Raw genomic sequence first — 15023 nt, forward strand, 5'->3', positions numbered from 1 at the left:
TTATAAGGTACAGGCTGACTGATGGGCTTCTCTCGGTTCAATGGCTCTACCTGTCAGATTTGTACTGGCAACCATCGCCATAATAGCAACTCTCACACACTATTCTTTAAAAAGGTGACGTCCACCTCGTTCCTCCTTCAAGACTTTCCTTTCTGATCGAAGTAAAATTGTTGTTTCAACAGTTTCAGTGTCCTTGTTTGTTCCTAACTCCACAGGGATGAGGTCTTGTTTTGACAGGCAGGGAGTGAGAAATGATGGAAATAGATGACGACAGTTGGCTGTGATGCATAACTGACCTCCAGAGGCTTACCACAGCTCACCTTTAAAGCCTCTGTCCTGACTGAAGACTGAACTATATTCGTTACTCTATTGAGAGGGAAATTCTCCCCTTTTATGGCCAGCCTCCTCATAAGGAGCTCATATCGTGCATCCAATATAAACAATATAAAAGGCCCCAGCAGACTTTTCATGACCTTTAGGTAGCAGATTGCCAGACGAGTTGCTCGTGTATCTACACATACAGTATCACTCGAGCAAGGACACAAGGAAAGCATCAGTGAGAGGGCCTGGTGTACGGACGCTGCGTCATCTTACAACTGACCACACCAGAGTACATGTCAACTTTGTCAAGACCAGGAAGTAGACCTCGCTGCAACAACATTGATAAACCTGCGCAGAGCCTTACAACAGGGGCGAGGAGGAGAAGAAGGAGACAGAGACTGGGGAGCAGACACACAGGATACGATGTTATCAGTGGGTTTTTCAAGAAGCTTTAATAGGCATTGAGGCGAGAGACATTTAGAGCTAATGTGACACGGTGTGGCAGAAAAGGTTTTCTTACCTCTTCAAGGTACTTGATGGCGCTGACATGTCTGCAAAACAAGGAGAGAGAAACGTTTGATTTACTGAAACTGCTAAAAGGAATTTACAATCTTCTACACAACTACATTAATCTTACAAGACTCATTAAATTATTTTAATTATGCATGATGAGGAAAACTACATCAGAAAAATGGCTAAGTGTGTAGCAGGGGCAAGGACAAGGCTGGTGTATTTAATAAGTTACAACAGACACTTGTGTAATTGGCTGTCAGTCAGTCTGGAGGTAGTTCGATGAATTAGCTTAGGAGCAGTAGAGATACAGCCGGAAGGAACAGGAGAGCAGAAATATGGCCGCAAAAGTGCAAAACATCAGATCTGGATGCAGCGTGATTGTGTGTGATGACATGCAAGGACAACAGTGCAAATGGGGGGAACTCCCCCAGTGCAGATGCTCACAGTCTCTCAGAGTCGACGAGCTCTTTGGCGACGTAGAACGCTCGGGATCGGCCATCAATCTGCGTGACAAGGAGGGAGAACAGCGGGAGATGAATGAACACAGCTAATGCTAAGGCTCTCTGTGGGCACTTACTCCTCTCAGACATTAATAGGAACAGCTACGCAGCAGCCAGCAGCCAAGGAGACTGGCGAAAAAGCAAATTCACTTTTTTTTTTTTTTGGATTTCTGCTGTCAAAATAAGACAGATTATTTCATTACAGGTCAGCATAGACATGAAGCCTCTCTCAAATACGGGACTTTTAAATTCAGATACATTATGTATGAGATGCTGTGTGTGTGGTGACAACAACGCTGCCCATTGATTTAGAGGCTAATCACAGGGTCTCAAAACATCCGAGCCAAAACATAACATTGAAGCCATTTAGGGGGTTTACCGGCAAGGCTCCTGTGCTTTGTCAGTGTTATTTTTTCCTATGTGGGGCATTTCACAAATACCCCATGAAAGGCACACTGATCCTCATTTCCTTGAAATAAAACCAAAACACACTTCCATTAAATGAAACTGTTCCTGAGGCCAGCTCAAGTCTCTCTGGTCCTCTTCCTCTCTGCGTTTTCTTCAATTTATTGTGTTTTTTTCTTTGAAGAAGAATTAAACAAGGAAACGCGTGTCACATGATGGAAGCAGGGGCCTGATATTATTGTGGCAGCACCAGGACGGGTGGGGTCCACATCTGAGCTACTGCAAAATGGCTGCGTTTTATTCAGAAGTGTTGAGGTGACACATTACAACTAGCACAACAGTGAATCGGAAGGAAAAGTTCATGTGTATATGCGTCGAATGGATCACTCTGGACCTGTATGTGTCCCACAGTACAAGCCTTTTATTTTATGGCGTCATGTCATTTTTGTTCATGTTTGTCAGGTCTTAAAATCCCAACCCGAGGCCTTTCAATACAATAAAACATTTAAGAGGAGCCTTGTAGGGTTTTTTTGCTCACCATGTTAATTTGCTGGATCAGTTTATAGCTCAGAGAACTACTTTTAACTAATTACTTGTCTCCATATCCCATATCTCACCTGTCGGTCATAACTCTGGTCTGCCACCCCCTCCTCTTCCTCTGAGGTGCGGCCGTGGTCCTCGTCCCCTGACAGCCCAGCAGAGACGGGGTTCATGGGGAAAGGCTCGGTGTAGGCACTGCCAAGGTGAGAAAAGACTGAATGAACACAGCAAAACAGCACTGGTACTGGAATATGAATACTTAATAATATACCAACGTACATACACATACACTATAGCTTTGGTTTAACCATAGAAAAAAAGACACAGAATATCTTCAACTGGGAATGTAAGGCAGCACAGAGGACTCATACTACAAATAGCACATTCACAGTTAAAAGCCAGTGATTGCAGCCTATATTATCTTTGCAGTAGCATATTCTCAAAACACTGAGCAATATTCCAAGTCCCCTGTAAATATATGTTTTCCCTTTTCCTGTGTGTGTCTCTGAACATTTCCAGTCCTCACATGGAGTCCTCCAGTGGCACAATGTAATCCCTTTCATGAGTCGTTCCTCTCACAGATGACACAGTTGTGTACGGACACTCCTAATCCTTTTGTGCTCTGCTGTACCTGAGGGGGCCACGCTGTAGGTCATTTCACATGTAATCCCTTTAAATGTTACCTGCAGTAATTATTAATCCTCTGGCCCATTAAGACCCCTTCAATATGTTTGACTGCGTTCAACACTGCCATGACTGGATGACACCAAGTATTGTAAAAGCAGACATAAGGCTGCTATAGGACAACACTGAGACTGTTGTCACCACAAATGGAAAGACTTCATTGTGTACTTATGTTATATATGCTGTGAAATAATGTCTCATTTCATTGATGTTTGACTGATTATCAACAGGAATACAAAGAATACACCAAACAATAAAATCACATTTTTTCACTTTAAATTATGATGCCAAACAACCTCACAGATGTTCCTGTTTCGAGCAGGGATTGGCCCAACATATGCTGGTTCCCGCTCTTCAGTTGTGAGGATTTGCTATTTTTCTTTATAATATGTGAAAGTAAACTGAATTTCCTTGGGGTTTGGTCAAATCTTACATTGAACTTTAGGATGTTTTCCTTTTTTTCCTGGCATTTTACAGTCTAAACAACAATTCAACTAATCAATAAAGTAATTGGCAGATTAATTGATAATGACATGTATAAATTGCAACCCTACTCCTGTCACTTTCTGTTTTGAAGAAACGTTAAAATCTACAAAGAAGACAATGGGATAAATGCAAATAATGCAAATGAAAATAAGATAAAACAAATGCGAACTTACAGAGACAAACATTCATTTACACACACACACACACACACACACACACACACACACACATCCGCCTAATTATGAATGTTTGTCCTGATGTCTTACAGTAAATAGCCCCCTGTGTGTGCAGACAGTAGACAGCTATTAGAAGACCAAAGGTTAACAGAGTTAGAGTGTGGACTTCATCTCCATTCAGACATACCTGTACTGTCAGCCCCATTGGGTGGGCTGCAGAAAGCGCCTACAGCTCATTACTCACGGTTGACCTCAGAGAAGACAGGTCAACCTGCTGTGGGCTCCCCTCGGTGATGTTGGGAAGTAAAGAAAGCTGGAGGGCTGTTTCTTCTTTGAACTCATTCTCACAGTTTTTTTTTTTTACATTCGTTTTCACACTTGTCTCATGTCGACTTTTTCAAAACACTTCACACATTCGCCGTATCGGTAGACTGTGGGAACTAAACTGTGAATACTTTTACATTGCTTGGATACAGTAGGCGTTCAATCACCACTTCTTCCATAATTCATGAACACCTCTCTCAGTCAGTGCTCACCACCTCCAAGATTCTGAACAAATATACAGCTAATGTTGAAGACATTTAGATACTGTGTTCAAAACAGTAAAATAACCAAAATTCAGATAACTGCAGATGGAAACATGCTGCAGTTTGACAGACAAATGTAACTATATGCTTGATTACTCAGATTTTAGCAGGAAGTTTATTCAGTTTTTATGTTTGCAGCCTTATTGCCATCTATACAAAAGTGATCGTACGTGCATTGAAATGTGTATAGGGGAAATATAGGTGTAGCTGTCACTGAAGAGATTTTTCCTCAGTGTATGGCAGGAAATAGCATTCGGTGTGATGTTGATGAAAATCTAGACCTCTGATACTGATAGGCAGACAATATATGTGCAAATGACTGTATATAGTGAAAGGATTGCTATTTGGTATTGGTACTGATTGTAATGTATTCTTGTTGCACTGTGAAAACAAATGGGAGAGTACAGTGAAGCCCACTGAAGAATACTGTTACTTTTGTCATTTGTTTCTTTGTCATATATTGCTTGACATTTCTGATACATTGAAACATTCATTCATTTACTGTTTACTGTACATTTATCACACTCAGCCATCACATCTCTTGTGAGAGGCAAACCAACAGATGAAAAGTTTCTTCAGCTGCTTGGCTTAAAATATTTGTTGGTGCAAAAAATGAGGAGAGGGAAACACATAATATCTGTATTCTGCAGTAAATGTTTGTGTTTTTTAGTTCATTGTACACTGAGTGACAAAGTGGGAGAGAGAGAATATGTTACAGTTACAGCAGCATGAGTCACTTTTGGGTGGTTGAAGTGCATTTTGCACCAAAGGTTAACTGGTGTGCTGAGGTGTGTGTTTCAAAAGCACACTGTGTGAAGTGTTTTGAAAAAGCGGCCATGGTATTGAGACAAGTGTGAAAACGATTAATAAACTGTAGGCTCTGATTTATTTTCTGAATGAGGAGTATTCTTTCTGTCCAAGAGAAACTCTGAGCCGAGGAGCCTCACCTTCACCTTCAACCCAACAGCACTACGTTGAAAACATACGTTTTCTGCTGTAATGGAGTGTTGTGTCCAATTAATAATAACACCTCCCAGAAATTAATAAATGAACTTCATACTAAAAAAGCAATTGCTCTAAATGGTTAAACTGCAATCATTTCTTTTTTAAATTACATCTCATATACATTTTTAAAGCTGATTCTGTTGATTATTTTGAATAATTTCTTTACTAATATAGCTCACAGTCATATCCCATATACATTGATTGTTATACAGCTTCATTCAGCTTATATACATTACCATATTAAACCTGAGAGTAAGTGTTTTTATAACATGCGAATACGTGAAACCCTTTCACAAAACCATTAAGGCAATGCCGTTATACCAGCTGAATGCAATGTCTTTTATAACATGGTGGAGTTAAATCTACCGTGTCAAATTCAGCGGAGGACACAATGACTCTCTGTGAAAAGACCTATACACCACCAATCTCCTGTGAATTTGATGATGCTTGTAATATGTAATTCAATTGAGCTAAACATTGACTATTAAAATATAAGGAGCAATCAGACAGGCCTTTTTACAATTGTAATGGCACTATTATGGCAAATAGGAGCAGATGAATATGTTCAGCGGCTGGCTAACTATATGTGGATACTAATGAGGGAGGGGAGGGGGGATTAAGACAATGGGAGCAGTTTTAAATTGTCTGCTGCTTTTAATGAAGGTGATTACATGTAGCCGATGGCTGTCGTGCTGCTGCTGCTGCTGTGACAGAGTGTGATGAGGTGATTTGTGAAGACGCTGGTGCTCTGACTGCTGCTGCTGCTGCCTGACCTGTGATGTGATAGGAGATGGCTTCGGATAACAATGGTAACCCCATCATGTGACAGGCTGTGATTCAGGGCCACCTATGCAACAGTTTTACAACCTCTGCTCTCTTGTTTTCAGTTGATCTATCCTGTGCGCCACTGCACCAACAGAGTCAGACGTGAAGCGAGAGGAGACATTCCTGACAAACTTGAGCAACAAAAAGAGCAGACCTGGCATTCCTGAAGGGACCACACCTCATCTTGTTGTTCAAGGGAGAGTCTGGGAAAACCTCCACCCCGCCGCTCTGACCCCCTTCTCCCACCTTCATCCTATCTATCCTCCCCTGTCTCCACCTCCCTGCCTCCCACCAGAGCCCCGCCCTCGTCCTGCATTTCCTGTAAACAGGCTAGTGGGAAGCTCCTAGGCTGGACACTTCCTCCCCGGGGATGACCTGGCAATGACCTCAGAGCGCCTGGCACCAGGCCTGGCAAGCCAACGACACGCCCTGTCCACCACCTCGCCACACAGCCAACACCCAGTACAACAATGTACTTAAGATGGCTCCCTCATCACTACTCACACTAACATAACAGTGGGTGGTGTAGCTGTTTTAAAGGCAGTGGCAGGGCTTTGTCATCACTCTGTAGCGGTTCATGTTGAACAGTTTGAAGTGAAAATGATGCCAAAGGGTAAGCTAGAGATGCACAATTTTGCACACATTAGCAGTTCCTTACTGAACATACCGCTACAGTAACTGTTTACTATGTGCATAGGGAAAACAACACATCTGCATTAAGGTTGTAAGTCTACCTGGAGCTGCTTCAAGTTGACATAAGGAACACTTAATGGTCTCTAGGTTGGGCACAAACACAAATCGTGGGCTTTCTTTGCTAAAACGCCTTTTTCAACACTCATTTGTTGCTACACGGCCTCGTGGCAAGGGCAGTTGTGCTGAGACAGCATGCTTAGCAGGAGCTTCATTGTTGATAAAGCAGCAGAGAGTCGTAACTTAGTGTGCATGCACGTACTGTATATGCACACCCACACCTACAAACAAACACCTTGGTTAGACTTGGGATGAATCATTAGTGTGATTTTTCTTTTTCCACTCTACACTATGGAAGCTTGCTAATGAACATGTATCTTTGCTTAGGCTGAATACTTGTGCTGAAGTAGAGTCTGAATGGTGCTATACATTAATCACGCATGTGGAACTAATCCAAGCCTGTGGCACAGCAGCTTTGTAAGTTCTCTTTAAAATGCGTGTCTGCTACTGTAGGCATGGTCCTTTTGTTTGCAGTGCTCTGGGGCCATTCAGTCATTTTCCTCACCACAAAAATCCACTGTGGGTCTACAAACACGTCGACTGTTGAATGCATTCTCAATAAATCACTGCCATCATCAGCTAGGCGGCCTGGGACGGTGGCAATGAGGTGCAAGATGTACACACAAAGACGGGGACAAGCACCTACGCTAACAACAATTGAGTTGTACTGTGGGCACACACCCACACCCAAATATGCACTGACACTCAAATAAACATAAACCAGGCTCACACAGACACTCCAAAGAGCGGCCCTGGCAACAGAAGCATCTCCGGGGGGAATGCGGTGAAGGCGAGGTGACAGGACAGATAGCTTCTTTGCATCACTGTGAGCGGTGTGAGAGCATCCACCACACAATGAGCCACATCGATAACATCACTGGGAGAAAAAGAGCCCTCACTGAGGGACCATTGTCTGGGAAATGGAAGGGTTTCAAATGTTGAGATTTAAAGTATAAATTTTAAAGTGCACTGGACCTAAACAGAGGGGACATCATGGTAAAGCGTCTGCTGCACAGAACGTCTGGAGGAGAGGTAACTAGGAGCTTTAAGTGTTTGAAAACTTATATAATTTATATAACCTGCAAACTGAGCCTGTTTCTATATGGGTTAAATTGTTATAAAAGAGAGAATCTGCAGAATGAAACATTATTAACAAAGGACACCGAAGGAAATAAAAACAAACTGAGACAAAAGCATTCTGTCCCAAGATTATCTTGAGCCTTTAAGCGAGCTCTTGGTAATGGCCCATCTCTTTGACTTCACACAGGTCATCAAACACAACTATTTTATTAAGACAGGGGGAAGACTGTGGCCCACAGTCGCTGACGCTGTGGCACAGGACAGGGTAATTTGGTACAGTCTGACCACAGTGATTCCTCACTCTATCACACCCTGCAGTAAATCCTGCGGCCCCTCAAGGGTCCAATGAAAGAGAAGCACTTGAGAGAAAGCCACTTTAATAAAAGCCCTCCTAAACTTAACCATAAGTGTCAGGTACAGGAGAGCAATTACACCAGAACTGCTCTTGCTCCCTTTCTCCTGTTTCCCCCCTCCCCCTCTTCTACCGTACTTTATCGCCATACTCTTTGTTTTCTTACTCTTCTGCTCCTTCTATTAACACATCCCCTCCCCTTGCTCTCTCACCTTTTCCCTCCTCCTCCTTCGCTTCCTTGTGTTAAAAGAACTCCCCCACATTTTTTCACCTTTAATTGCAGCCCATAATTACTTTCTATAATGTGAATAACCTGCGCTTAGTGAGACACTCCGTTGCCCATACCTGTTCCATCACCTCAGCAGTGGCACCAGATGCGACCTCTAAATCTACCAAATGAAAAACAGGGGTAAGCTCTCCCACATGCATTGTCCATCTTCCCAAAGCCAGCGGTGCCTGACACAGCAGGCTGCTCATCTCTCACTGAACACATAGCTACAAGAGGGAGATCTAATTCTGCTCAGCCAGGTGCCCCCTGCTCATCTGTGATACACTGTCAGCTGTTCAGGGGTAAAGATAGAAGATACAGATCCACGCCTAACTGCTCAACTGAATACTTTAAATGTAGTGGTAAAAAGTCTCACCTATTCTGTGGACTAGAAAGGTGAAATTACAGGTTGTGATTAGTTTCCAGAACTGAGCACTGACATGTATGAGAAGACTCTCTGAAACACTGTGTAATCATAAATAGAAACACTTTTTATACCTCTTATCCTGCAACTGACAACTGTCTAATTATTTATTAATCAGCCAATTATTTTATTGATTAATTGTTTATAAAATGTCAGAAAATTGTGAAAAAGTCAAATTCTTCAAGTAATAAAAAACAGCAAATATTTGCATTTGATGAGTCTGAGCCAGTGCCAGTGAACATCTGGTACATTCACTTAAAAAGTGGTTTCAGTGATTGTTCCACTGTCAAAATATAAATCTGACGACTACCTAATTGATTAATTGATTAATAATGAAATTAACGAATGTCTTATTATTAATCATGGGTGAATACTTTGTATTTTTGCAAGAAAGGCTAGTACAATACAACGTAGGTGGATGGAATTACATATGGGGTGGTCGTAGTATTGGAAAAAAAAGATATTTATCAAAATTTTGCAACAACACTGTCCACAGTTCTCAGGGACTATTTCTTCAGTGTAAAGTAGTTCTAGTGAAAACTATTCAAAATGAGCTCTGCAGTTTAACAAGAGTAGATGCTGTGATGTTCAATGCTTTGAACACCACAAACAAAATGCCATTCAACTCCACCACTAGTTATATGTTTATATTCAGTCACCCATTGTGAGTTGGAAGCAGATATTTCAGACACAGGTATCTCTGGTTAAATAGATCCAAACCAGTCATTATGGCTATATACAACTGGTATGGCAACACACTGAATGTGTCTTTGTAACTTGGCTGAATCAACCCTTTAACATTTGTTTGCGATGATACAAAACCATTTCAACTTAGATGAATGATTACTATACCTTTCAGTGTCTGCTTTTGAGGTCTGGGGTTTGCTGTCAATCCCGGGGAAACTGTTCATATCCACATAGCCATCATTCTCATTGCAGGCAACTGTTGTGCGGTTTGGATCCTCGAAAAACTCAGTCACAGTGTGGGATCTGGTGGGCCTGCCAGGGATCTGGATGTTCTCATAGTCTGAGCTCATGGCTGGGATGTTTTCATAGTCTGAGGTGTCTGCACTGGGGAAGGAGATGGAGCGGGGTTTGGTCAAAGGCAGCGGCATGGCAGAGCGGCGAGGACGCTCCTCAAAGGACTCCCCTCTCGAGACGCCCCTGCCGTAAGCTTTGAGGTCACCTTTCCTCCTCTGGTGGTCATTGTAGAGGAGAAAGGTGGATGGCAAGTCTGAAAGACGCTGCTGGGGGTTCACCATGCGGGACTGAGGCTGAGGAGAGCTGCCAGTGCTCCTACGATCAAGCTCTATGACTCTTACTGGGCCATGGTGGCTGGACTCGGAAGAAGAACGTGAAGAGCGGACGCTTCCATCACTGAAACCCTTGCAATCAGTCTTCCTCTTGAACTTGAGTGCCAGGAAGCGTTTAAACGAGGACTTCTTCTTCTTCGGAATGTCACTGGGTTCATGCTGGATCAGGAGGGATGGGGAACTCTTGGTGACTGGTCTTTTAGTGATGTATGCCAGCTCAAAGGGCGGTGGGATGTCCACTAGAGAGGTTGGCGTGGAAACACCACTGGACGATTGATGGCTACGCTGGGAGAAGCTTCCAGAAGAGGTTATGACACATGGGAGGGAAAGGCTATCATCTTTCCTCTTCATCCTGATCTCATCCTTCAGAGATCGGCTGATCTCTGTTGGAGTGGTCAAGGACAATTCTGGACTCTCTGCAGACCGGGAGTACAATAAGAAGCGGCGAGACTTCATAGACGGGATCAAACAGTTGACCCCAGGCTGCTGTGAATGGCTGAGTGGTTCACTGTTCTTATCCAAGGCCACTGTACAGTAGTCATGAGTCTGGTACTCTGTCCCTGTCTCTTCTGGGACAGTTTCTGGGACATAACCTGGAACTTTCCCAGAATAAGAGCGTGACCGTGTGACAATAGTCTTCCTATCAAGAGTTACAAAGTTTTCCCCTTCCGAGTCAAACCCCGCCTCTTCGTAAATATGCTCTTCACTGTCTGAGTCTGTGTCCTCATAGTAAGGCACAATATGGCAGTCCAGTTCCTCGATGTCTTCTTCAAAGGCCTCAGTGGTGTGAGCGAACACCACTCTGTTGGTGAGCTCCGGGGTGCGACCCAGGTCTAGGTCTGTTGGCACTGTGATGTTGCACAGCCTGAGGCGAGGCTGACAGCTTTTTCTCTGGCTGTGGAAGGCCTGGTCTCGTTTCGCCGTTCTCTCTTTTGCACTTTTTCCTTTTATATGTCTCTTTTCCGTTTCTTCCTCTTCATCCTCATCACCTATCTCGACATAATCCTCTGATGAGACACACTCCAACTGCTCGAAGTCATCTTTAGGACAGAGTGAATCATCAATATCTGCATACTCATCTGCTGACTCGCTGTCCTTTGCTTTGTCTTTGTGCTGATCTGACTGCTCGGTGCCCTCCTCAGTCTCACCCTGGTCTGAGAGGGCTTGCTTATCATCGAGCTTGTCCACATCATCTGATGACACATAGTAAGGTTCCTGATTAGAAGCACCTGGTGTTTGCAGTTCATTTGAAGGTTTGTCATCAGTGTCATCCTGACTCCACTCGGGGTCAGCGGTGCCGCTCATATCTCCCGGAACAGCTTCTATGACTGAGTAAGGCCCAAACACATCCTCAGTGCTGGATGTGAATCGAAAACAGCCGGAGAGGTCCTTGGTGGCCCGTTCCGGTTGCCATACCTCTGTTTCAGCTGGGTCACATGACTCACATGTATCACTAGATTCATCAGTGGGGCCAATCACATCGTAGGGATACTCCTCAGTTACAGTTGGAAGCACGCTGAATCCAAATGCAAATCCTCCAGCTTCCAGCTCAGTCTTGTCTGTGAGAGAGTCAGAGTGCAAACAGTCCTCAGCCTGGTCACTGTCTGCTTCATTAAGTCCAACATCATTCTCCTTTTCACCCTGACTGAGTGACTCTGTTTGATCCTCAGAGATTCCTGTAGAATCACAGAGTATTTCAGTCTTTTTACTAGAACTCTGTTGCTCCTCTTCTTCCTCGTCTCCTGCTTCATCCTCTGTTTCAGTCAGAAGAACAGAAGGTGTTGATGTATTCTCATCATCAGTGTGACTGCAACCTTCAGGCTGGTTCAAGTCATTGTCAGTGTTTTCATCTTCAGTAGTGTCAACAGCAGAACCATCATCTCCTTTGAGTGTGTCCTCAGAGCCAATGCTGTCTATGTCGCCCTCATTATCTAATATGTCTACTTCTTTATCTGTTTCTTCCTCAGTTTCTTCATCTACTGTGTCCCCTTTGTCATTGTCTCCCGTGCCATTGTCATTAGCCTCATGTTGTTTCTCCTCTTGGTCCTGATTCTCCTCAGCCATCTCATGGAGATCTTCAATCTCCCCATCAGAGTGAGCCAGGTCTCCGTTACTGAGGCTTTGTTGGGGACAGGGCTCCCCCTGTGGGTGAGACTCATACAGGGGTCTTGGCTTGGGGGCAACAGGAGGTTTTGGACCACGGACACGGGGACACGGCCTGGACATCAGCTTGGACTGTACTTTTATGGTCAGATGACTGCGGACCTTTGGCTGAGGGACTTGCAGCGGATTTTGAAAATCTGTACAACGAAAGTGGAAGATAATTAAAAAGCTGTTAAAACAACACAAAGAACATTTTCAATTCTTCACTACTTTTTACTGTTTACTTAATACCTAAGGGTAAACATGTGCCAGACCCTGTTTCTGTAAGGAGAGCCAAGGGGAAGCCCAGACCTGTGCAGTAGTCAGTGACATGCAGAATGCTGCAGGGACATTATCAGCAGGAAAAACAACAGAGCCACAGGGTACTTACAGGAGGAACAATAACATCTCCCTGTCTGGGAAATGACACATGCAGGTTGGTGGCTTACAGCAGGATTGGATAAACAATTATTTGAGAAATAATTTGTCCAGTGATTTCATACTCATTCTACAAATGCCCTTGTGCACATTGAAATGGCAACATAAGGGATGGTTACAGTTTTTTGACACTGCATCTTGCTTTTCAATTTAGACTTCATGTTTAGGTAAATGTTAAAAACTGTTAAGTCATTAAAGAGTACTGCTTGTGAAATTTAGTTTTGTCATGAAACACACCCGTACTTAACAAAGTGTGTACACCCCTTGTCTTATCCTGTTATTTAGTACCTGCCCTGACGCACATCCTATTAAACCCTGTATGCACTCTGGCTATCTCTGAGTGTTTCTCTCTTTCTTTCTGCCAATGTGTCTGCCTCTCTCTCTCTCTCTCTCTCTCACTCTCTCTCTCTTTCAAGACCAGTAGTCTGAATGTGATTTTTTTTCTGGCAAGTGTACATATATTTTGAATGTCACCATGCTCTTGCTTTTAAGAATTCCAGGTTCTTACTCCAGCAGAGCCTGCACACAGGACTCCACACCGGATGTCCATGGGGGGAAGGACATTAACAGCATGGCCCCTCATCACTCCTCCATGAACCTCTCCAGGAGTACACATTTTCACAACACAAATGGACTTCCTTCTCGTCATTCTTCCTCGATTCTCACGAAACATACACACGCTGCCTCACACAGATGCACACACACACACGCGCGCATATATAGATACACACACACACACACACACACTTTTTTTGGGGGGGAAAGGTCTTTTGAGTGCGTCAAAGAACAATAAAACTGGGAGAGAAAACAAGGGTCCCGGTCTGACAAAGCACCCAACTGCAAACAACAGGATATGAATTATGCAACAAGAATTCAATTAAAACAAATGTTTCTGAAACAGAGGAAGAGATAGACACTGGGACCTTGGCTGTGCCAAATCTACAGGATATGTCTAAACCTACTCAAAATCTGAAGTGACAAGGTTGTAGAATAAAACAAGATTTAATTTGTAGAACGACTTTTTAAAAAAAAATGTTTGATCACACACAAACCACATATAAGAGAACCATTTCTCAACTCCTTACTTTTGAAGAATAATTAATATACTGGACACTATACAGGACTGTATAGAACAATGGCTCTGTCTACTGTCACAGATTATAATCCTATCTAACCCCAATACCAGAACAGAACATTTTTCCAGTAGAGACCTTCATTGAAAGCAACTTTACGGAGACTCATGCTAATCCAGAGCTGTGGATTTAAACCAGTTCAAAATTGTGTACATTTTATTAATCTATTCATTCAATTGTTGTTAGGGGAAATAGCAGCTACAGTTGTGTTGATATTTGATTTTATCACAAACTAATTTCCACCACTACAACAGGCTGCATCAAGTTGCATTAGATATGAATTTGCATTTTAAACATGATGGAAATAAACAGATGAAATGTTTTCAGACATAATGAACCAATTTCATAGATCAGCACCACCACCCCCCTCAACCTCTAATATAAACGCAGACGAGCACACACGCACGCTTTGTGCCACTTTGTTTACTATAAAACACATTGAAAGTTTGGTTTCTGGACTCTTAACGTAAAAATGAAAAACATTAGAGACAAACAACCTGCGTTCATTGTGGGACATCATCATCCACGGGATCCGACCGTTATCCTCATGTTTCCCCGCACCGACGGCGTCCCTCCAAATGACGTGGAAACTTCATCCAAATACAAACACATTGCGGGAAAAATCAAGTCGCAGAGGAAGAGTTGAGGAGCATCTTCATCTGGGTTCTTCTCCAGCTGAATTCTACTTGTGGACGCCCGTGTTGGCAGAGTGAGCAGCTGAGCGTTCAGCCGGCGTGCATCTCCAGTGCTGATGCTACAGTAAACTGGTGCGCTCCTGTGTGGAAACGGGAGGTGCTGCTTGGCGCTTCCTGAGGCAGGACTACACAGCGCGGCGCGGACACGGAGCGGGAAACGAACTCACTCTCTATTCGTTTCATCATTGCAATGCGCACACCATTATATCTTAGTTATTGAAGACGGTTTTGCACAAAAAACATTAGTGGGTCATTTCATCTTCTTCATTCACATCTGGTCGTGTTTTGTTTCAGGGCACTGCTCCACAGATGTGCAACGGCGCCACAGACTCTTCTACAGGCAGCGGGCTAGGCTACAATTGAATTAGATCAAACCCACTCAGTAT

At 43.4% G+C, this 15023-nt stretch overlaps 1 protein-coding gene across 3 annotated transcripts in view; it reads right to left on the reverse strand.

The window, feature by feature from the left end:
* LOC111221783 (FYVE, RhoGEF and PH domain-containing protein 5-like) overlaps window positions 1-14681 on the reverse strand; it is a 34085-nt gene extending 19404 nt beyond the window's left edge. For 2 of the 3 annotated variants that reach the window (XM_022745342.1, XM_022745340.1), the window contains exons 1-5: window positions 14437-14681; window positions 9769-12529; window positions 2357-2474; window positions 1279-1337; window positions 842-872 (exon numbers count right to left, since the gene is read on the reverse strand). In XM_022745342.1, coding sequence (XP_022601063.1) covers window positions 842-872; window positions 1279-1337; window positions 2357-2474; window positions 9769-12529; window positions 14437-14449 — 2982 coding nt within the window. In that variant the 5' untranslated portion in view covers window positions 14450-14681. The remainder of the gene's footprint in view (window positions 1-841; window positions 873-1278; window positions 1338-2356; window positions 2475-9768; window positions 12530-14436) is intronic. The other variant, XM_022745341.1, reaches the window with a different exon arrangement.
* Between the last annotated feature and the right edge of the window lie 342 nt (window positions 14682-15023).

This window comes from Seriola dumerili, unplaced genomic scaffold (genome assembly GCF_002260705.1).
Source record: "Seriola dumerili isolate Sdu_G_001 unplaced genomic scaffold, Sdu_1.0 BDQW01000088.1, whole genome shotgun sequence".
Taxonomy (NCBI): domain Eukaryota; kingdom Metazoa; phylum Chordata; class Actinopteri; order Carangiformes; family Carangidae; genus Seriola; species Seriola dumerili.